Source organism: Myotis lucifugus, unplaced genomic scaffold, assembly GCF_000147115.1.
Source record: "Myotis lucifugus unplaced genomic scaffold, Myoluc2.0 scaffold_257, whole genome shotgun sequence".
NCBI classification, from domain to species: Eukaryota; Metazoa; Chordata; class Mammalia; order Chiroptera; family Vespertilionidae; genus Myotis; species Myotis lucifugus.
In genome coordinates, this window is record NW_005871305.1 from 34,919 (window position 1) to 59,895 (window position 24,977).

At 37.9% G+C, this 24,977-nt stretch overlaps 1 protein-coding gene across 1 annotated transcript in view; it reads right to left on the bottom strand.

The window, feature by feature from the left end:
• Positions 1-17,879, bottom strand: part of LOC102428512 (UPF0577 protein KIAA1324-like) — a gene marked incomplete at its 3' end in the record, with an annotated part of 52,018 nt that extends 34,139 nt beyond the window's left edge. Inside the window, exons 1-4 of the mRNA XM_023762725.1 lie at positions 17,762-17,879; positions 6,845-7,040; positions 3,974-4,121; positions 885-971 (exon numbers count right to left, since the gene is read on the bottom strand). Coding sequence (XP_023618493.1) covers positions 885-971; positions 3,974-4,121; positions 6,845-7,008 — 399 coding nt within the window. The remainder of the gene's footprint in view (positions 1-884; positions 972-3,973; positions 4,122-6,844; positions 7,041-17,761) is intronic.
• Positions 17,880-24,977: the final 7,098 nt, after the last annotated feature.

Sequence of the window (24,977 nt, forward strand, 5' to 3'; positions counted from 1 at the left end):
CCGCCCCCCCCCAGTGTCTTGTGTCCATTGGTTATGCTTATATGCATGCATACAAGTCCTTCGGTTTTATTTCTTACATGAAAAAAAAAGACCAAATTCAAAGAGATTAAGCCAGTTGCCTAAAGAAACACAGCTACTATAAGGCAGAGTTTGATTTTAAATGCATGTGTCATTCCAAAGGCACAGTGCCTCAAATAATAGCAGATGCATGGACTGTGTTACCTGATATTTGCCTTCAAGCATTTACTAGTACAGTTATAGTGTGGAGAATTAGGTAGTCACTTTATTTCAATGGGAAGGCATTTTTCAAAGGGCAAAAAATTTTGACCCATCAATGGCAAATAGACAGGAGACGGTTTAGGTTCCAAACACAGATGAATTTTGTGGTAATCAGAGCTACCCGACAATAGGGTCAGCACAGTTCCCAACAAGGCAAGCTTGAAAAATCACTTATGGGGGGTGCGAGTGGGGCAGGGGACGACCGCAGAGAAAGCTGGGTGAAAGGAACTCAAGGATCCTTCCAATGCAAGAGCCACTGATTCTCTCCCATGTGACAGGCACATCTGTAAACGTAGATACTCAGAGGTTTTGTATATTGGTTAGATCAGCCTTATTTCTTGTTATTGCCCCCTTTGAGAGGAGGAAAGTTGAAGTATGATGGGAAAGAGAAAGTAAAGAGCCTAAGGAAAAAGGGAAAGGTAGAGAAAAATACCTAGAAAGAGACTGAGTCCATGAAAGTTGGTCTCTAACTGGAAATTTTCTAAATTCATGAACAATTTTGAAGGTTTTTTTTTTCTCCTTAAAAATAAACTTTTAAAAAAGGTTGGAAGAGGAAGGAGAAGAATGGGGTTGGTGATCGAGGAGAGGAACAAAGAGAGACTTACAGAATGCGAGCCCCACTCCCCACTGTCCGTGAGCTTGACCCACTTGTCCGCCGTGGTGTCCATCTCCTGGCACTGATCGTTCTGAATCTGTGGAACACACACAATGGTCCCAGTATATCTTCTTGAATAATGGCTTTAATTAAATGTGCTACTCAGCATAGGACAGGCTGCAATAACTTCTTTCAATACGTACGTTCAACAATGCCCATGAGTCATTTTCAACAAAGTCAACACATCAAGACCTCTGAAACCGAAGTGCCAACTGCTGCGCATGAGTGGTTGTAGACAAACCATTGTCATTATTTTAACAGAAAGGCTATCTCACTGAGAAGGAAGGAGGGGAGTGGAGAAGAGAAAGAAGGGAAGAGCAGTTCATACTGAAAATTTACATAAAGAGAAAAAGTAACTACAAAAATCTTGCCAAATTGTTTGAAAAGCTTGCATTCGCCATGCAGGCCCAATGGTATAAAAATAAAGTTTGCTTTTTAAATAATATTTGGGGCAGTAAAATCTTAAATTAATAAATAAATTAGGTCTGCTTTGTTTTCAGTTCCCCAGGACTTAATCCAAATGTATAGGTTAAGTGGCCACAGTCAACGTCCCAAAATTTTTATTTGGGGGTAAATGTTAATCATTTGCCATACTGATTCAAAGGACCACACAATTAATATCTTTAGCACCAAACACTCTGTGCTTTCCAGAAAATTCTTCCAAAATGCCTAGGGTTTAGGACACTACTTTTCCAGATCTATGAAGAAGACGGAAACATCAAAAGTTAGGCCATCGTTACAGTATTGCACAATAGTCATCAATAGAGTAGGGTTAAAGTAGGTTCTCGTCACTTATTCTACTTCCACCCAAATGGTTCTTTCTTTTCTAAATCATTTTTGCCACTTCATGCATCCTCTAGACCAGAATATGTTCTCCATCATGAAATTTCCTAAAGATTTACTAACTAGAAAAATAGGTCCTTTTGCCATCCAAATACCAGAGAATTTCCACTACTGAGGATATTGGCTTCAATTGAATTCAAGTATCCTATTTATATTATAAGCATAATGGCCATTTTAATGTAAGTGTTAAGCCATTCTAGAACAGATAAGAACCCTGAATATACCTTTGGTGGTCAGTGTTTGGATAAGCTGACAGCTTTTTTTCAGCCAAAATCAGACATCATGTGTCATCATAATATTCTTTCTACTGGCATTCTAGGCACCTGAGCTCTGTTATTCATTCTAAAAGTAACTAGCAACGGTATAACCTCGGTCCAATCCATTATTCTTTCTAGGTTTCAGTCTCATCATTTAAAAGGGGGGCGGGGCTGACTGAAAGTCTCATACAGTCCCAAAATTAAATCCTGTATTGGTTCAAATTATGTAAGGTCCACAGGTACAGCTGCATCTTTCAGTCCTCACACATTTCCTTTCCACTAGCCCTTAGCAGGATGACCTGAGTCAATAAATCACAACCTAGGAAGCAGAAGCATTAATGGAAGGAGGAACATGAACTTGCCATCCCTCTTCAGTCTGTAACCAGAAGAACAAAAGCTTCTGGAAAGGAAGTAACGAAACTTCACGCCTCTGGAGGACCATTACTGACAATCCTCAAAGCACTTGCTGGACAATATAAAACTAAGTGCTTATTCGAACAATTATATAATTACCTTGCTTCTTAACTTTAGTTTAGTTTTAGTGATATTGCAAAATTGTCCCATAAAATAGGTAATTATTCACCCTAAGGAGTGTTTTATAAACGAAATGCAGCTTAAAAAGCAAATCTGAGCCCTAATCGGTTTGGCTCAGTGGATAGAGCGTCAGCCTGAGGACTCAAGGGTCCCAGGTTCAATTCCGGTCAAAGGCATGTACCTTGGTTTCGGGCACATCCCCAGTAGGGGATGTGCAGGAGGCAGCTGATCGATGTTTCTCTCTCATCGATGTTTCTAACTCTCTATCCCGCTCCCTTCCTCTCTGTAAAAAAATCAATAAAATATAATTTTTAAAAAAAGCAAATCTGAACGTTGCTTAATATCTTAAACTCATCAAAGGATATTAGAGCTAGGAGGGCTCCTTAAAAGGTCCATCACACAATCCACTTCACAAAAGGGAATGCTAAGGGTTGAAAAGTAAACGTAATTGCCCAATAACACACAGCTAGCACTTGCAGAGGGACTAGAGCCAGAATCTCTTGACTTCAAATCTAAGGTTCATACTTTAATCAAAAATATCTCTTCCTACCAACTTCTGATTTAGAAATTTCCGTTATCAAGAGCAATATATATTTGTTTTAGAATTTTTAGTACATTTCCTCCTAAAATCTGTACCACAGAAACATTTTACAAGATAGTTTGCCAGTTACTTGCACACACTTTTTTTAGTATGAGACGTCAATGGGAAAACATTTTCTCAAACATGTGAGTCACTGCCACAACAAATATTCGCTAGATTAGCTACAGTTTATATAAAATAGTTAAATAATTTTAGAGGTAACAGCCTATTCTGTTAGACTATTATTTTATCCTGTATATTGTAATACTATTTAATCTCTTACCAGAGACATCAGCTATCCCATCCAATAATTCCTTTAGATTGTGTACAACTGACAGAATCAAAATCTATAGCCACCTCTACTTCTGAAATAGTGTCCATGAATACAGTTAAATAATTCAAATATTTGAAATTGCAGGGAGAAAAAAAAAGTTTTTAAACAAAAATTGAATTTGATGGAGACATATTTTTAACAAAAAGCATCTGTCGCTACAAAAATAACAATTTTTAAAATGAATCTAGGGGAAAATATTTATCACACAAAGAGTCTACACCAAATGGTCATCTAATGATCATAACCAAAAGTAAAACAAGCTCAATGTTACTCTACAAGGCAAGAGCTCAGAGGTAAAGAAACAGTATTTCTATAATAAAATATTATAGAAAAAAAGTAAAGTTGTCTTTTAGCATCAAAAGTTTCAGTTAACATACACACACACAAAAAAAAAACTGAGAAGGCATAAAGTGTAATGGAAACAACAGATTAAGGTAAATATTACATGAATGTCCCATAAAAAGTATATTTCAGAATATAAAAGGCCTTACAAAGAACTCAAAGAAGATGTTGTTGTCGACGTACTGGTACTCAAAGAAGACATTACCCGACTTCTTAAGGTGCACAGCATAGATCAAAGACACGGTGCAGTCATCACGATTTGACTCTATGTAATTTCCACGAGGGACCCAAGAAGAGCTGTGGAAACAAAACCAAGGGGCAGCTTACATCCGCATTCAGAAACCTCCTATGTGACTCAGATTCAAAAGTCGTTCCTTCAGCAAGGCACAGCAGAGAAGACCAGAGCTTTTCTGGAATTCAACAGCCAACACCATTACTGGGAAAAGAGTCATTGCTATGGCACACAATTCCCTAAATCTTGGTAAGATCAATTTGCTATGAAACTGCTATTTTTCGTCAAAACTTTGATCACTAAAGAGACAATCACTAATTCTACTAGTTTGGGGTAGAATTATTCCCTCAAACAACATCTGAAATTTTATTTATTAACAAATACACATGGCAGGAGGTGAGAAGATTCCTTGATATGAGAGAAGAAATAGTCCTAGAAAAAGCCCATTTAAAATGAATCTAAATAAAATAGAGATCGCAGTTTCATAGTATATAATGAGGTAAAAGTCTGGAATTTTTATCTAAAAAAAAGGTAAAAACTTAAGAAAATATACTGGTAAACAGAATTTGGGTTGTCAATCTAACCATAAGTTAATTCTTAGAATCAATGAGTCGTGTGTCAAGGTTTGGGGCAAAAAAACAATTCCAACTGAACTATACAACAGATAACACAACTTAACATTCTTCTCTGCAGGTTTAACTTTTTATTTAGATAAGAGTGAGATTTTTAAATTCTTTCCTTTTTTCTAACAGAAATAAATTCTGAACAAAAGACTGAGACTTCCACATCCCAACATGGCTAACTGGTACTGGATCCGCCCTTTCTCTTTAACCATCTATTAAACTAAACAGAATGCAGGAGCCATTTCGAGCCTTGACAATAGGCAGTGCAGGACTGGGATGCCTAAGAGCAGCAAAACACATGTGGTAAAGCCCAAATTGACCTTGGCCTCATTCCTTAGGACACTTCCCAAACGATGACACCAGGAGGTGGCACCCAAGCAAAGCATGGTGGTCTCACTGAGCTGAGGAGCAGAGACAAGTGCTTGGGGGCAGCTGAAAAAGCTGTAATTTATACGCCTGAGAATCAGAGAAAATAGGGGCTCTAGTAACCCATATGGAGTTTCACTGTAAGTCCTGAGCTTGGGGCTCGCAGCCAATGCAAAGCTGAGACATAATCAGAGAGGTCACTTTAATGGAAGTCACTGGAGCTGCAAACCAGCCAGGAAGGAAGAAACTTGAAAAACTTATTGGACATCCACTTAAGATTCCAGAATTTGCTACATCTTATAGAGGCCATGCCCTACAGCAGGTGTCAGCAAACTTTTTCATAAAGGGCCAGAGAATAAATATTTGTGGCTTGTGGACAATTTGGCCTCTCTTGCAATACTTAATTAACTCTGCCACTGTGGCTCCAAAGCAGAGACAATGCATAAGCAAATGAGTGCCTCTGTGTTCCAATACGACCTTATCTGCAAAAACAGAGGGAGGGCTCACCGGCTATACTTTGCTAACTCCTGCCCTAGAGCAAAGGCCATGACCTAGAACTAAGTGTGAAATAAATACAGAGCCATCAAAAAATAAAATAAAATCAGACCTAATGAGATCAAGGTGCTCTTCCAGTAAATAAATTGCCTGCCAGAACAAAATTCAACACCTTTTAAATGAAAAAATAATAATAATCTGCTTTTCCTATATCTTAATATTCACAATGCTCAGGATAAAACAAAATTTACTAGACAGGCAAAGAAATGAGAAAAGATGATCCTTAACTGAGAAAAAAGAGAGTCCAAAGAAATAGGTGAGTAATTGAGACAGCTCTTACAAATATAATCAACATTAAATACAATATAAACACAATGAGTGAATCCCATGTCCACAAAATATTCTTCAAAAATGATGCTAAAATAAAGATAAATAAAGATTTCATGTAAACAAAAGCTGAAAGAATTTTGAGCAGCGGATTCGAAAAAATAATAAAGGAAATATTATAGGCTGAGAAAATAATACTAGATAAACATCCAGATCTATATAAAAATGAGGGAAGGTAGGAGGGGAAGCGAGGGAGCATATCTTTTAGCATAGCTAAATAAGTCCCAGCATCTTTAGCTCATGGTAAAATGTGTGAGTTTCTGAAAACCCACTCTTGTCAGAAGTTAGTCAGAGGCCTAATGTTTAATAACATGGCCATGTGAAAAGAAATGTCACATAGTCAATACAAGGGAATGGAAGTGGGTACAGACCACAGATAAACATTTTGGTGTTGTTTTTTTATCAAAACAATTTCAAAGTCCTCCAGTGGTGTCATAGGCAAAGCTAATAATTTCCTATAAGAGGCAGAAATTAAGCAAATGAGCTTTCCACTTCACATATTTAACCCACTCTCTATTAGAAAATAATCAAGTGCCTAAATGAAGGCTACACATTCTTTCTTTCAGAGGAAGAGAAAAAAAATCTGAAATTATCTGTTAAAAATTAGAGAAGCGTTTTTAGAAATACACTGGCTTGAGTGTAGTTATAAATATATTGGAAAATTAATTTGTTTTTCTAATAGCGTTATCACATTTTTGCATATGGTATCTATTCTGTCCTGAGAACAATTATTTTAACTTCATAAAAACTGAGCTACATTATTTGCAATGACTAGCCAAAAAAATATGTTTATTTGTAATTAGTTTATCTATAATCCCAATCAATACCAAGATTATCCTCAACTTCTTTCTGGAAAAGAGCAACTACATCCTTCTCAATGGTTCAATCAAAATCCTAAGGGTCCTTTGGGTTCTTACTTGTTACAGCCATCAGGCCTGGTGTCAGAAGGGCCAAGTACAGTGTCCATGAAAGTTGCAACGTTGGAAAATCCTGCTGGCAATTCATCCCATTCATCAAATTTGATGCCACTGCCCAAGGAGTAGGTGCCTTCACCACACTTACTGCATACCTGGTTCTTCATCTCTAGATACTCTCCAGAAGCACAGGAGAAAGCTGGAAGACAGAGGACACATAGCCCATTAGTCTCCAGACACCCCCATCAATTCTCTCCCCTTCACACTGTCACCAGAATTGTTTTTATAAAGTTCTGATCATGGCACACCCTAATTAAAGCTTTCCAAAGTCTCCCTTATCTCTACTGACACTTCACAATCTGGCCCCAACCTGTTTACCAGCCTCAGCCCTTGCCCCACCTTTTTCCAACCATAACAGAATTCACATCATTACAAAAATATTTCATCTTCTTTTTTGCTGCTGTGGTTTTCCTTCTCCAGAGATGCTGACCAACCCATCTACCCTATTTGGAAAATTCCCATTTCTAACTCAAAAACAACCCTGCTCATAACAGACCTCCCTGCCCCCACCAGGCAGTCAGTTTTGCCTCCCTCTGTGCTCTTATCATACTCTTCTCATAATACATCTATTAAAAAGCAATATATAGGGTGTCCCAAAAGAATGTATACACACACACTTTGAATAATTATAAAGGCAGTGTTTATTAAAATTCATTTTCAAAATTGAGCTATTAGCTGTTAAAGTGTGTATACATTTTTTGGGATACCCTGTATATATATATATATATATATATATATATATATATATATATCCCAAAAAATGTATACATACTTTGAATGATTATAAAGTCAGTATTTATTAACATACAGTTCTCTCATATATTATGGAGAGAGAGACACACACACACAGAGACATTAAACACAAATAGACACAGAAATAGATATAGATACTAATACCACTTATTAGTTGATGTGAAGCTTTGAGCTTCCAGAAAATAAGGATCATTATTTTTGGGTTCCTAATTGTAGCTATCAAATACTAAGGCCAAACAAAAGGTTGATGGAGTGAATGGGAATCTGACGTAAAGGGGATGCCGAGGGCAGTGCTTCATGTGCAATAGCTAAACAAGTATCTCCACTCTGGAACCATGAGCCGTCTTTTTCAATATTCATAACTATAACCTAGTCATTTCCACAACCTACGTCTCATTACTGATGTCAAGTTCTCTGCTAATTCTGAGAGCTGTACCCCGAAGTCATGGGCAATGTGACTAATAGTTGACACAGTTACAGAAAAGAAGGTAGTGCTGCTCCTAAGTTATTACTCATTCAACAAATGCAAATCTATGTCCCCTGAGTGTGTGTCTCTGTGCTCAGGGTGGTATTACTGACTCAACTACAGCAAAGGGCTTTTTAATCCTTTAATCGGGATATTGTAGAAACAAGAACAAAATAAAACCTTCAAATTATCCCATAAAACAAATTTCCCAGCAGAGAGCGAAGCAGCAGAGCCTCACATTTAGGTAGGTTCTCCTTTTAGAATACATTTGGAAACTTACCAAAAAAGAAAAACACGTTAATTTTGAAAAAGTGAAGAATGAGAGCTAAAACCCACACTCATCTACCTACTTAACCACTAAATAAATATAATGAGATGAGGAGGCCAATTCCAGTTCATGGGGCATGAATGACAAAAGGTTTATAGAAAAAAATACTACAACAGTGAAGGCCAAGGGAGGGAAACTGGTCAGAGTATTTGATGAGGTCACCAATGGGGGCAGAACAACACATCTGTGAAATCAGTTTTCTCAACTTCTAATTTATGTCCTAACATTGATTCTTATCCTCCTGAACTCTTCCTCTTAGGAAGTGTCAATCACCCTCTACTTCCTGGTAGTCTCTCTGTCCTTGATTCTGCAATTTTCAGGGCTGAGTTCTCTAATCTCCTTATAAAATGCTTGTTTTCAGAGGAGCTCACTCAAGCATAGCTCCCATCAAACACTACACTAATATAAAGCCTGATTTTGAGCTGTTCTCTTAACAATCTCTTTTGTCCTTGCCTTTGACCCACTATTTGTGTGTTGCTGAGCAAATTTAACTTCGGCACTCTCCATACCTGGAATGTGATGCATTCATATTCCAAATTAGACCTACTGAGGACAAAGTGTTTCTGTCCTTTTACATATAGAATGAATTTTTACAAATCTCATTAGATCTCTGTGTTTCACCTACAGAAAAGAAACACTAAAGTCAGTCTCTAATTTGATGACACCAAAGATATTCAATCAATAAATATCCCAGTGTTTGGAGCTTTCTTAGAAGTCATGAGAGGATTATAGCTCCTCTCCTCTTGGAAAGAATAAAACACAATTCTATTTTTAAGAATGGCTATAGTTTTAAAAAATCAATATCTTCTAATACATGTTAAATAATGAAAGCATACTATATGTATCAAGCACCCACAATTTTCTAGGCACAGAAATAAAAAAGCTAAACTTCTCATTGTTTATGATGATATAACTACAAATGTGCCCTAAATTATGAATGTTATTCTCTTACTTTTCAGAAACATGTACACAATTAAGAATAAAATTTCCCTGATAAAAAAAAAAAAGCTGAAGGATTGCATCACCACTAAACCTATATTATAAGAAATGTTGGAGATTTTTTTTAAGAAAAAAAATGTCGAAGATATGAATATGGAAATATTGCAAAGAAAAAAATTATCAATGTCAAAGACAAATACATTATAAAAGCAGTGGATCAACCTACACTAAAGCTAGTACAAAGGTTAAAAGGCAAAAGTAGGGAGATCATGTGTAATTACAATAGTAAATTAAGAGATACACACAAACATACACAAGCAAAAGAAGTAAAAAAATAATGATAAAATATAAACATGGAAGGTTGAGTAAAAATGGTAGTAATTTTTAAGTGGCCATCAATTTAAAATAGACTGCTAAGAACAAAGCTTGATATATATGAAGGACATAGTAACCACAAACCAATGCTCTACAAGAGAGAACAAAAAGAAATCCAAACACAACACTACAGAAAGCCACCAACATACAACAAGAGGAGAGAGCAAGAGAATAAGAAAAAACACAGAACTACAAAAACAATCAGAAAACAATTAATAAAATGCCCATAACTACATACCTATCAATAATTACTTTAAATGTATATGGATTAAAGGCCCTAATCAAAAGACAAAAGATAAAGAAGATGTGGTATATATATACAGGGCTTCACGGTTAAATGGAATATGACTCAGCCATTAAAAGCATGAAATCATACAATTTATGACAATATAAATGGACCTAAAGGGTGTTATGCTAAGTGAAATAAGTCAGACAGAGAATGACAAATACCATATGATTTTACTTATATGTGGAATATAAAATAAATAAATAAATAAATAAATAAATAAATAAATAAATAAACAAACAAACAAACATACAAAACAGAAACAAATTCATAGACACAGAGAACAAAATGATGGTTATGAGATGAGAGGGGGGTTGGGAAAATAAAGAAAACATGAAGGGATTAAGAAGTATAAATTGACAGGTACAAAATAGTCACAGGGACATAAGGTATAGCTTAGGGAATACAGTCAATAATAAGATAATTGCACAGGTGAGTGCAAGACCTTCTGGGGATCACTTCGTAAGTTACATAAATGTCTAACCACTGTGCTGTACACCAGAACTAATATAATATTGAATGTCAACTGTAATTTTAAAAATATATATTTAAATATAAATTAGAAAAAAATAAAATCTACAAACAGATCATTAATCAATAAAATGAGCTACAAAGCCATATATCTGATATTTAAATGCCATCTTTTTAAAAATCCACTTACCTATTTGGGATATTAGTTTGCATAGCATTTCTGTCAAGAGGTAAAGGTTGGGAGAGCATGGATACTAACACTTGTTGAGCATACACTGCAGTGCATTCCAAAGAGGCAGAACACCATGGAGTTAAGAAGATGGACCCAGAGAGTTAGACTGCCTGGTTTCAACTCCCAGTTCTGCTTTTGACCTATCTGTGTGAGGTAATACAAGCACCTATTCACCAGAGTGTTGCAATGACTAAATGAACTGGCGAAAACACAGGTAAAGCATTTGCAATCATGTCTTGCATATAGCAAGTAAAGATTGGCTATCATAATTTTTCATTATTATCATTACTACTAGTGGCCTGGTGCACAAATTCGTGCACACTGAAAGAAAATTAATTAGAAGAAATATTTTAATATCGCTATTCGCCCTTTCTCTATAATAGAAGTGTCAACCAAATTCATGATCAACAATGACAGATCAAAACACACTCATGCAATTTTTATATGTATCACACATGTGCGAGTCAATTTAGCCTTTTATATATATATAGAATAAACTTGCTTAATTAGACCTTGCTTAACTTAGCCTTGCTTAACTTAGCTAAACTTTTCCCAGCCCAACTTCTCTTTCAGGTAATTGTCAGCAACACAGCAATAAATATCAACATGGAGCAGATTATTATTGTAGGTCATGCAGGGAGAACAGAAGGTAAAATATTTAACTGCAGCAGTGTTTGACTATATTCTGCACAGTGAGAAAGCCTGAAGTCATTTTCGAGGTCCACCATTTCTTACTTCTTTTCAGTCGGGTCAAGTTTCTAAGCTTTCAAAATCTCCATTTTCTGGCTAATGAAAAGAAAATAGGATTCTACCAAGTCTCCTATCTACCTACTCCAGGACTTCTGTGAGGATCAAATGAGATGAGGCATGGGAAAATGCTTCACAGACATTTGGTTAAAGTGTGAAATGTTTTCACCTGGCTATGAAGCAAGTCGTGTTCCTGGGCTGAAGAAACTGCAAGGAGGCTAGTCACTAGGGAGAGGAAGCTGGGCATTGCTACGTGATGTCATTACCCGGATGGTCAGACACTTAGCATATTAGCCTTTTATATATATAGATGAAGTTAAATTATTACTAGAGGTCCAGTGCATGGATTTGTGCACCAGTGGGATCCCTTGGCCTTGCCTGTAGGGATCGGGCCAAAACCAGCAGTCCAACATCCCCCAAGGGGTCCCAGAGTGCAAGAGAGCACTCTGCAAAGTTGCTGTCACTCAGCAGCTCCTTCGTTGAGCGCCTGCCCCTTGGTGGTCAGTGTGCATCATAGCTACCAGCCGGTTGGCCAGTCAGCTGGTGGGCCAGTCTCTTAGGCTTTTATATATAGAGATATAGTTATGATTCCAGGCTTCATTTGGGCTGCTCAAACACCTGTGAATGGCTGTCTCCAGGTCAAATCCTTGGTGTGACACATAAGGCCTATGAGATTTTCCAGGATCTCTATTCCCTCTCACAGCCTCTCTGAGAGTGAGCCATGCAGATCTCAGACAGCACCCAGGAAAACCCAGTGCTGCCCCTAATCTGTACCTCTTCCCAGGTTTCCTATGCTTCAAATACCACTGGGCTTCACGGTTAAAGAACTTCTCCCTTCAGGGCTCACCTCAGAGATGCTCAGAAAATTAACATGGATGACCCATTAAGTATGACATTTAACCCCGGCCTCAACTCTAAATCACGACACAATTTTTCACATGAACGTGCCAGGGCACAGCCAATTTTCCATGGTTATTCAGCCTGAACTTCAAACTTACACCAGCTTTACTGTGAGGCCCTCTTGACTCCTTCTGAGAAGAGGTCATCCCTCCCTCCTGAGTAAGATCACCCCAGGTATTTATATCTATCATGCACTTTGCCCCTATTCTATAAATAATGTATTTACCCATCTGCTCCCTCATTTGAATGAAAGATTCTGGAAGACAGGAATCTTTTTTCCCCTACTTATTTTTGGATTCTTGTTGTCAAGAATATAGGAATACTCAAGAAATGTTTGTTCAGCGAATAAATTAAAGCTCAATAAGTAGCTGTAGACTAAATAATTTTCCCAAGATGTACAAGTCAGCTGCAGATCTGGGGTTTAAACCCAGGTGTATACCACACCTGACCACCAACCGTGGGAGTCTTCAACTGGACACCATGCAATGATGCTGCAACTGAACCTTGTAGAGCAGAGAAAATGTATGAAAAGAATTAAATCATAGTATAAGTAACAACAGGTGAAAGTTTACTAAATTAGCTAGATATGTATTTTCCAAAAACATCCTGCAAAAATTAGCTAAAGGGCACCAACTACACGTCAGATAAAAGAGTCCTATAAAAAAATACACATGGGAAACTCTGGATAAAACACAATGCAGTCAACACACAGTAAATGTGTATTAGGTTTCTCAGAGATTTTAATTTGAAAATGTGCACTGCATCCCTCCATGAAGGAGATAGATCATTCACTATTTTCCAACTTACTAGTATTTCAGAACAGAAAACCCTGGCACACATTTTTTTGTGTGGTGTGAATATTCCATAGAACAGAGGTAGATCATGACATTCAATTGCCATTCAGTGCCAAGGAGCTCAAGTTGCCCAACTGCACCTGCTAGGGTACCAATAACAACTCCTAACACAAATGAGACAAACTATGTGTTGACTCCTGGGGAAAAGCCTCCATTTGAAAGACCTATGATCCCAAGAATTGGATTTTTAAATATCCCATCCAGAAAGCTAGAACCAATTCTCTTTCCATGACAATTCTTCCTCTTTCAATTCCAAACTGAAACCAAAAGCTGTTGGCTCAAACTGTCATCATTTACTCTTACTCCTTAAGACCAATTGGATGTGGGTTAAGACAATGAAAAAAGTTCATTTTTTATTCAAAGCTTTATTTTCCTAATCTGAGCACAGCATTTTTTGACCCAAGAAAAGCAAATATTAGAAATGTATATAAATACTGAAATACAAGAATAAACAATGTCCACAAACTATGACGGGTTCAATGCTAACATAGAAATACAGATATCTTAAATACACATCCCCAATTAGAAAATAATGTGTTAAGGTGAAGTCATGGACTGAGAAATATTGGAAGGAGTAGCAATAGAAGATATTCACTCCCAAAAGGAAGAGATGTCTTATGTTTATTTCCCCCTCGGTGTTCTAGACTTGTCTGAAAATACATAAGGAAATAGGAAAAGGAATTCTCTTCCCACTCCTAGTAGCCAGGCTTTTATTTCTAAGGTTTGGTTTGAAACAAAAAGTCCTTTTATCCAGTGTGTGGGGAGACAGAAAGAGGTGAGGGAGAGAGAATTCCAGAATGACTATCGTTTTTGATGATCTAAGAATGTCAAGGGAAGATTTCAGAAACTCTTATGCAAGAGGGAAGTGACCCAAGAGTGGAGAAGGGGTGGAATGGGGACAGGGGTTATATCCCCTTGTTCTGGAAAAAGACAAGGTGTGTTGTAGTTCAGGAATGGCACGCTACTTGCAAGCTCTGCCTGAGAGATGCCAAGACTTTAAATGGTGGGTGATGCCCACAGAAACAAGACAGAGGATCAGGGCTTGGACAAAGCGGCAAAGTTCCCTGTAGCTAAGCCAGTAGCAACACAGAGAAAGACAGATGCAGAGTCATCCTAGTGGCTTGCCCAGAGCAGCACTGTCTCTGAGACAGAAGAGCTCTGCACAGCAAAGGGGACAGGAGGACAATGGGGATCAGTGTCCGTTAATAACCAGAGGTCTCTCCTCCCCATATCCTGTTCCCTAAGCTCCAAGGTCACATACACCCCAGGGTTCTAGCACAACAAAAACTGATACCTGACTTCTCATTAACTTCACTCAGAGAAGCCGTCTGCCAAATTCTATGTGAACTTTTAAAAAATAAAGATACAATATAAGTTATCCACCAAATTTCTGGAGGGGAAAAAAATTAGATTGCTAAAGTCCTATGCTGCCTTTCCTGAGGAAAGGCCTTCTCTATTGCTCCTACCCAATTATATTTTGAAGAATCTGTAACAATTTCAACTAAGGCCTAATTCTGAGTTTGACTTCATTGAGAGACATTAGAATCTGGAGAGACACAGCCACTGCCCTAAATATTTTTCACTTAAAGTTGCCACATTCCACTTTTTTGTTTTTTCTTATATGGCCCAACTGCTGGGCCAATCATCATGGCATCACTGCCGAGTCTAGCATAGGGGGGCATCAACCACCATCCCAGGTCTTCCTAGTAGCATCTCTCAGGTATCGCTTGCACGTAGGATGCCATTCCTGAACCACAACACTTTTACCCTCGTTTATTCTTGAAACGCAAGAGTTTCTAATGTCTTCCCTTGAAGATGTCCACCGACAAAGCTTTATATCCCCCTCCGTGGGACCCTAGAAGCTCCTCCAGACTGTCATCTTCATGTGGTGATGAACTCAGTGGGTAAGAGACAGGCCCTGGAATCAGACATGTCTTAAGAGATCTGTCACAGTCCAGCTGAATGACCTGTGATACCTCGCTTCACCACTTTAACTCTGAGTTTTCTCATCAGTTAAATGGAAACATTGATAGTAGCTACCTGAGAGGACGGTAGTGGGGATACAATAGGATTATGTTAAAAAGCTCTAGGCACAATGTTTAGCTCATTATCATTACATGAGAATGATAGCTATTATTAGCAATAGAAATCTAAGCCACTGAAGAAATGTTCAGTTATTACCATAACTGCCTTCCAGCAGTACTTTAATGTGGTAAGTGCCGCATTTAATGTTATGAATTAGATGGCTTCTAAGTTACTTAGATCTATTAAGTTTCTTGTGAGTTTTAAAATAACTTGTCTTTACTACTCAAAGAAAAAGTCACTTATCAGAGGCCACACCTTCCAGCTTCCAGAGTGATATAAGTGTATATGCAGAAATACCTGCAAATTAGATTTCAGACAAAATGCCAAGATAAAAAATGTCCCATCATTGTTAGGGTTTAATTTTTAAAGTAAGCTGTATCATTTTTAAAGTAATAACTAATAGTGACTTGATTATTAGAGTTTTTAGAAAAATTATTGCTGGACTGTCAGATTCATAATTAACTGTGGGAGATTATAGTAAATAATGAGCAAAGAATGTCCTTGGCAACATTCAAATAGAAATAATGACTATTCAGACATCAATTCTGTAACAGATTTTTTAACACTTGGGCAATAAATTTAATCAGTGGTGTGCTGGTAAATGTTTAATAACCAGCTCCCAAGGGAATGGAGGTCCCTGATTTGTAGTGTTTGCCAATTTCCGTGGTGTAAAATCCTCCACCATGACCCATTTCATGTCAGCACCAGCACATCACCTAGATATGGAGTAGTATTCGTAATAGCTAGGTAGGTCACCTCAAAGGGGCTGTTTACATGGGAACCAAGGAATTAGCTCAACAAGTAAAAAGTAAACATAGATTAATGTTACACAAGTTTTCTAGGAAGGTGACTGAAGCAATTTTACAATGAGCTAACACCATAGGTGTTATTCGCAATCCTTCCTCACAGAGCTGATCCTCTCTCTACAAGTGGCAGCATACATCTCAGTCTTGTATCATCTTCTTCTATACTGACCCCACTATACTCTTAAAAGTCTTGCTGGACTGAACTCTTTACCTGGATAGGGGTTCCTCTCTGTATTCATTTAATATCATTCATCAAGAAATAATGGTTTTCTTCCCTGATTTCCCCCATAAGACTATTGCATCTTCCCATCTCCCTTATTTCAGTAAACCCACCACCCAGGAACAGAGACACATTCTCTATGAATAGAAGGGATTCACTGTCATTTAATCATTTGCTTATCTGCTTTTTCATTTGGGAACAGAAGAACTAAGCTTTTAGGAATTCCTTTTGGAAAGCTGTAGGAAAGCAAAATAAGTTCTTTTGTCTTACTTCCAGCTTTGAACTCCCGTCTATCCCTAGCCTACTTCACTACAGGAACTTGTGACTTGCCAAATTAAAGGATTAAGAAAGTAGAGTTTATAAGTAAAAATAAATGTTAACAACATATTTCTCTGTTAATTCGTAATGTTGCACTTCAAACTTGCTTAATTGCTAAAAGACAAGCTATTGAATATGACAGTCATCAATTCTACAATCTCTCTGTAGGTTACACTAAAAAAGAAAATTACATTATTTCTATGGCTACAAACAAGAAATCCATTGCTAGACAAAAGAGTTCTGTGGGTGGATGTTGATGATAAGAGTTCTGTGGATGGATGTTGGTACTTAATGCCTCTGGACTATACACTTAAAAATGGTTAAGGTGGTAAATTTTACATCATGTGTAATTTACTAAAAATTTTAAAACTTTTTAGAAATTTAAAAACAGACATCTATTAAAGAGAAATTCTGCCACTCTGCCCTCCAGAATTTCAAGTACACAAAACAGTACAACATTTCTCCACATTCTTGCCAACAAATAAGTCAAACAGAGAAAGACAAACATCATATGATTTCACTTATATGTGGAATCTAAAAAAACAACAATAACAAAAAACAAAACAGAAACAGACTCATAGATATAGAGAACAAAATGATGATTGCCAGAGGGAAGGGGGTGGAGGATGAGTGGAAAATGTGAAGGGTAATAAGAAAAACAAACTTCCAGTTATAAAATACATAAGCTCCAGGGATATAATGGACAGCACAGGAAACAGTCAATAATATCATAACAACTTTGTATGGTGACAGTTATCAGACATATTGTGGTGATCACATCATAAGGTATATAAATGTAGAATCACTATGTTGTACACCTGAAATTAATATAGTATGGTATTTCAACTGTACTTTAATAAACATTTTTAGAAGACAGTATACCAGATTTTTAAAAAAATAAATTAATTAATATCCTTTACTATTGCCTGTGTTTAAAAAAAGGACGATTTTGCTCTGCTAGACATTAATGCTACTTTTTTTTCCCAAAGGTCTCATAGTCATTACAATTAACTGATATGGGCTGATATGAAGGAGGAATGGTTTAATCAGGAAAACAAAAGGTCAAAAAGGGAAACATACTGCATTCTTTGCCTCTCACTGGGTCAGGCAGGCCAGAGCAGTCCACTGCAGAATTCGGAATGGCAACTCTCCACCTGGAGCCACTGCTATCACATTCCGTATATTCAAAGTGGTAATCTTTCTGCAAACAATTACAAAAACAAGCCTTTGTTAGAGCCACTTTCAAAGGGACAACTGTGCTTTCTCCATCACCCCCAAACCTACAAGCCTGATTCCAAACTTTACTCTCTGGTTGACTCTCCTTCTTCCCCCACTCAAGCTATACCAAGTAGTTGTTTTTTTATGTATGTGTTTTTTTAATAAAAAATGCATCATGCCAGACACTAATTAGGCACTAAGGATGAGATGAGGGACAGGATAGTCAATGCTCTCAAGTTGTGTCCACTGATCTTTTAGTCTCACCCACCCCAAAGAGGCTACAGCATATTTCCCTATTTCTTTAGCAGGTTTTGAGAGCTCTAAATAATTGAGATAGGCATATTAGAGCAAAATAACACTAGGAAATTGAATGCTGTGACTGCCCCAAGTTTTTCAAAGAAAGAAATAAGAGAACTACTCCCACTGACCTAATTCTCACTCTGTTTAAAATTTAACAGAGGTGTAATAGTTAATTATCCCAATGCTAGTATAAGACTACCAGTTTTTCAAGTCGCTCTCCCAAGCTCCATACACACACACCACAGCAGGCTGCCATCAATCACAGACTATAAAATAAACATTTATAATTGCCATATTAAGACCAATCCACTTGTCTCTGGCCTTTGGTTGCTTTGAAATTTTCACAGTGCCCTCCATTGGTCAGAGAACATTACACAAGTGAGATGCCTGAGCTTAGAGGAACAGGGACAAAATGCCATTGGAGCATCTGAAGAATGAGAGAAGTTCTAAGTCCTCCCCAAAATATTTTCAGCTCAATATCCTATTAATTCAATTCAATAGCTAGGATGTTGTTATTCTGCTTCATCCACCCTATCTGCCTCCTTTACTGTATCAATGACAGGAGAAAAGAAATGTCAAGTCACACCACCACTCGGGAAATCAGGTGCAGGAGGCAGGGAGTTACCTTGGTTGTGTGTGTCTGTCCACATGGCAAGAACACCAGTTAAGAAATGGGTTCTGAGATTCACAGCCCATTCCTCCACATACAACTTATATGACATGGGCAAGTTACTGACTTCTCAAAGCATTCATTTTTCTCTTTAGTGAAGTTAGAATAATAATATTTACTATCTTGTATGGTTATTGTAGAAATTAACTGAGATAATGCATGTAAAATGTCAGGCATGTTAGGCTGCACTGAGTTAGCATTTGATTAATGGTAGAATTATTATCATTATTAACAACAATAAGGAAAGAGGATGATATAGAGAAAAGAGCTAGTGGTGATATGGTAAGGACAGACCACCTGGGTTCCTGTTTCCCCTGCTTCAATTTCTCCATATACGTAAGATAAAATGAGAAGTTCACTGAATTTGATTACATACAATTATTGAATATAAAAGTCATAAACTGAAGTAATGGTAAACAACAACAAACTGGTGAAGGAATAACACAAAACAAAGGTTCATTGGCTTAAGAATACTGGGTTCCTAAAAGTCAGTAAGGAAAAGGACAAATACTATTTGGGAATATAGTCAAAGAACACAAGCAATTCATTAAAGAACAATACAAATGGTCAAGGAATATACAAAAAAAATGTTAAACCTTGTCAAAGAAATACAAGTAATAATGTTCATCAAGTTGGTACAACATTTAAAATACTTTTTTTCAAAACTCTCTAATGTAACTATAATACAAATGCTTCCAATGAGAGAGCAAAGTGGTACAGGCTTTCTGGAGAGAAGTTTGTCTATATGAATCCAGAACTTTAAAGTGTTCAAACTTTTGAACCCAAAATCTCACTTCTAGCATCTAATTTAAGGGGAGGAAATGTTTGATGTGGTCAGTGATTTATGTGCAAAACTGCTCATCATAACTTTGGCATAGCTAGGGAGAGCATGCTTAATTGTTAAGCATTAAAGAATCTTGCATTTACATTATTTATCTGCTATTTTTCATATGTATTTACATCATTAAATACCTATAACAATTATGTGGTTTAGGAAGAAGAGTTCATATTATTCCCATCATGCACATGAAACTCAGATTGGGTAAATAATTTACCCAGAGATACCCAGCTAGTAAGGAGCATCGCCAAGAGCAGAAGTCAAGCCTTCTGTTTATGTACAAGCATTTTCAGTTTACATAATGCCATTATGCTTAAAATAGAAGGTTACTGTTTTAAAATAGAAGGACTGGTGACAGTTCCTAATGTAAAACCTGATGGCTACAGAAGTCTAACAGTAATCATAAAGATGTCTTATATTCAAAGAGATACAAGAGTACAGAGATGAGGGAAATGATTTGATTTCTCTATTTCTGTATTTGTTTTCTGTGGCTGCTGCAACTAATTACCACACACTTAGCCACTTACGATAATAAAAATGTATCTTTTCACAGTTCTGGAGGCAAGAAGTCCAGTAAACATTGAGCACTTAAACAGATCCCTGGAAATAGAATTTTCTGGGCGATAAGGAATAATTAAAAGAAGGTAAAAAAAATGTTCTCATACAAATATAAAATTACTGCATTTCACAGATTTTATTTAAATCATTCATTAGCACATTGATAAGTAAGAAGGTACCACCAGTTCAAAGAAGAATTCAAACACACATGAACAGGCAATCCAGAAAGTGAAATGAATTGACTTAGCGATGCAGAACTGGTAAATAAATACCCACAGCATAATAATCAATTGCATTCCAAAGGGTAAAATGTCTTTTCATTTCTATGGACAAGAGTAATTTGTATTCCTATTGGTTTCTTACACCTTACAATGTTGTAAAATAGCTCAAAGGACAGAATCAGGCCCCTGTAGAAACTGAACCAGGTGCACTAAACATGACACCCGGAAATCTTTTCTGCCTATTTCAACGTGTTTCAAATTTTCCCTGACAAGGGTGGAGATTCCTGATAAATTTTCCTGCACTTCAGTGTTCCTGACAGTTTATCACCAAACATATTGATATCAGTCAGAGTGTACTCTGTAAACAACAGGATGTCCACTCACTATCCACATTATAAATTGAGGAAGTGGTTGGCCCTACCCCACTCAAAAGATGGCAGTTACTAGTATTTATACATGTCTGCAAATCACAGAATGCTGGGGCATGAAGACCCTGCACCGAATAACAAAATTATGGAAATCCCTGAAAACTTTACATTGCAAATATGCGGGGACCAGGAAACAACCCCAAGAGAATAATTACTCCTCGTCACCAAACACTTAGGGAAGACTACCCTCAATAGAAATCATGGTAAAACACACACAACCACACATTCACAAATAAAGATATAGGCACGAACTCTCAAATAACAAAAACTCAAATTGTGTTATCTTACTCCTAAAACACAAATTATCAGGGTACACCCAAATAAACATTGGATGTCCACAGTACCCCCAGACAAAAACTCTGTCCTTGACCAATGTTTAGTCAGGCTCTCTTCCCAATGAATCTTTGATTTGGGGGCTTTCATATTCATCTTTGCATCACACAGTTTTAGCAAGAATCCTGTCATGTCAGTTTAGCAGAATTCTTCCTCCTCTAGTTCTGATGTTTCCCCTTAGTAATTCTCCATCCACTGACCTTCACCCTGCTCCTTGCCTATAAATTCCCGCTTGTCCATAGTATAGAGGAAATAAGTCCAGTTCTGCACTGAAACCTCTTTTCCCCTATAGATTCCTGAATAAACTCTGTTTTTACCACTCTACTGACCAGCTCTGGTTTTACCCCAAACACAAAGGTAATTTACAATATGAAAGCCTCATGGTACGCATGGAAAAAGTGGGTATATCCCCCAATTATGACAGTTGTTATAGTTTAACTTCATATGGGCTACACAATGTTTCAAATAAGTCACATAAACATAATATGCATATATAGATATCTTGACAGTATATTGACAATATACATATATTATTTTATATATTGATATTAATATATAATATATAATTATTTATGCATATAGCAATCAATTGTTTGGTATAGTAACATTACCATATATCATTATTTACTACTAGAGGCCCGATGCACGGAATTCATGCAAGAGTAGGCCTTCCTTCCCCTGGCTGCTGGCATCAGCTTCCCACTGGCACCTGGGACCTGGGCTTCCCTCACAGAGGTCATCTGGAAGGACGTCCGGTCTAATTACATATTATGCTCTTACTATTATAGGTGTGGCACTTAATTATTAAATAAGTACTATGGCCTAAGTATTAGGGGGAAAATTTTAAATATATATAAAACCCAGTCCTCACACTCAATAAGCTTATGATTTTATTGCAGTAGATAGGACATTAGCACACATACACACACACAACATCCTATGTAATAAAAGCCTAATATGCAAATTGACTGAACAGTGGAACGATCTGTTGGCAGGGGGCAGGGACAGTGAGCGTGTGGTGCCAGGCCAGTCAAGGTGGGTGCCAGTGGGCAGAGGGAGGGGATGGCAATCAAGGGGCGGTGATGACTGGCAGTGGTGGAGGGGCAATCGGGGAGTGGGGCCAGCTGCTTGCCATCCTGCATGTCCCCTGATCGATCGGCCTATGGGTCGCCTCCTGCAGAGGGAGGCCAGACTGCGGCTTAGGCCCGCTTTCTGGGAGGAGTGGGCCTAAGCCATCAGTCGGACATCCCCCCAGGGGCTCCTGGTCTGTGAGAGAGTGCAGGTCAGGCTGAGTGACACCCCCCCTGCCCCCCGAGTGCACAAATTTTCATGCACCAGGCCTCCAGTAGACTATATAATAAAGTAATATGCAAATGGTTGTTACATAATGACCGACTGCATAATGATCAGATCACGGATCAGCAGGAGGGTGGGGCAGCTAGCTACAAGGGGGTGGCAGAGAGCTACAGGAGGGCGGCAGCAAGCTACTGATGCACGTATTCGTGTACAGGGCTACTAGTATTTTATAAGAAAGCAGAAAGATTAAGGGCTCCAAAGTAGAATAGTGTCATCACAAATCGGTATGCAAGTAAAAACTTTATCTGGGGAAAATTACCAATAAAAATCCCTTAAACTCTCCCATAAAGTACAACATCGTACCACTTCTCAATGAATTCATCACAGCCAATTTTCCTAAGCCTTCTATCAGATACCAATTACTTAGCACCCAAATGGCTTGCATTTTAGAGGCCATGATTATGATTTATTATGATTTCAGAGTCAGAAGCATTTCTGTGAGCTGGAACTGCCTGAAGAGGCTTTGAGGAGAAAGTCCCAGGAGGCAGGCAGTCTATAACTGTTCTAGCGCTTACCAGTTCCCTCATAAATAGCAGGTTTGACAGGGTTTGATAAACAGTGAAATCAAGCCTGGAGATAACATGCCTAAAGAGATGCAGTGAAATGTATTAGCCGAAGGATGGGTAGAGAGGTGGGTGATTAAATGAGCTAATGAAAGAACAAACAAACGAACGAACAAAGCTACCTGGTCTTCTGTCCTCCGAGATTCGTTCATGGCACTGGCCTGCCAATGAGAAAATGAGCTCCCTGGTGCTCCCTGCCTAATCTCTATAGTCAATTAAGAGTTGACCCAAGTTAATTATAAAGACCCAGTAGATGACCACAAATTCTAGTACAGCATCAAAAGCACTGGGGGTTGTAGAAGACCTCTGACCTCAAAAAAGAAAAAACTGCTGATGCCTAAGAGAGCGCACACAGAGAGAAGGGACCAAAAGAAGCCAATGTAATTCCTTTTCTTAATATAAGGCTCCTTCCCTGAATATTTATGGGAAACGTTGAGAATAGCATCGCCTTGAATATGATGACACTGCAATTCCTCTGGGAGAAAGGTCCTCCAAAGTTAACTGCTCAGCAAAGTGCTTGGCACCCTTATTTGAGAAAGCGAGACAGCAAGCAGGAAAAAGGTAGAGAGCCTGAGACTGTGGCGCACGGCACAGATATTTCAGCTCTAATTGCAATGAGTGAGCGTACTCACCCTACTATGTGGGAAGGTCAAAAGCGTGAGAATCCTTAATGCGGACACATATTCAAGTTATAATAAAAACTTCCTTAGCTACATTATTCAGTACATGAGCACAGCAGCACTGTGCAGATATATTTATATTCAGATTTTTCTTTTATAAAAGGAACCTGAAGTTACCATGGGAACCCAGGGCTAAGTAAAGTAATATGTATCTGATCTATTTATGACACATCCTTTTCTCTGCATTGCAGACAGTTGTTTTTTAGAAATTATTTTGAAAAAGTTCATGTTTTAAGCCTGACTTCGGGTCTTTGTAAACAACATCTTAGAGGTACTCAATTCAATTTGTAGTTCAATATACGTATTTACGGAGCGCCTCCCATGTGCCACCGGGTAATACTGGGGATACTGCAGAGAACAAAATAGCCCTGTCTCATCGGGCTTGCCTTTTCCTGGGAATGGAAGTGCAGCGGATTTCTTGGAAAGACCCAGCTGAGACCATTTGCTTCCTATGGCTCTCAATTCAGGTTTGTAAAGGGGGAGGCAATGAATTGGGAACAACAGACCTAGAACCCAGTCTCACCTCTGCCAGGGCTAAATCTAAGACCCTGAGCAACTCAACTAACACTCTACATCTCAGGTTCCTCTTGAAAAGAAAAATCTGTGGTTGTAGTACTAGAGTCTGTATCTCACACATTCACTGTTCTTGATTAAGGGAAACCACCCACCTCCTGCACTGGCATGCACTGGCAGGGAAAGTTTCAAAAAAGAGCATTCCAGCCCTGACTGGTTTGCCTCAGTGGATAGAGCGTCAGCCTGCAGACTGAAAGGTCCCAGGTTTGATTCCAGTTAAGGGCATGTACCTTGGTTGCGGGCACATCCCCAATAGGAGGTGTGCAGGAGGCAGCTGATCAATGTTTCTCTCTCATCAATGTTTCTAACTCTCTATCCCTCTCCCTTCCTCTCTGTAAAAAATCAATTAAAAATATATAAAAAAAAAGAGCATTCCAAACAAGTCTCCCCATGATATAAATAAATCTGTACTATAAATAATACCCTACCCGTGAAGAAATGAAAAGAAACTTTGATTTTTCTCAAGAGACCTGCTGTTCGACAATCTATAATAATATCAATATTAGAAATATTAATTTGAAAACTCTCATAGAAGAGATTGAGGAAAATGTATGCTCT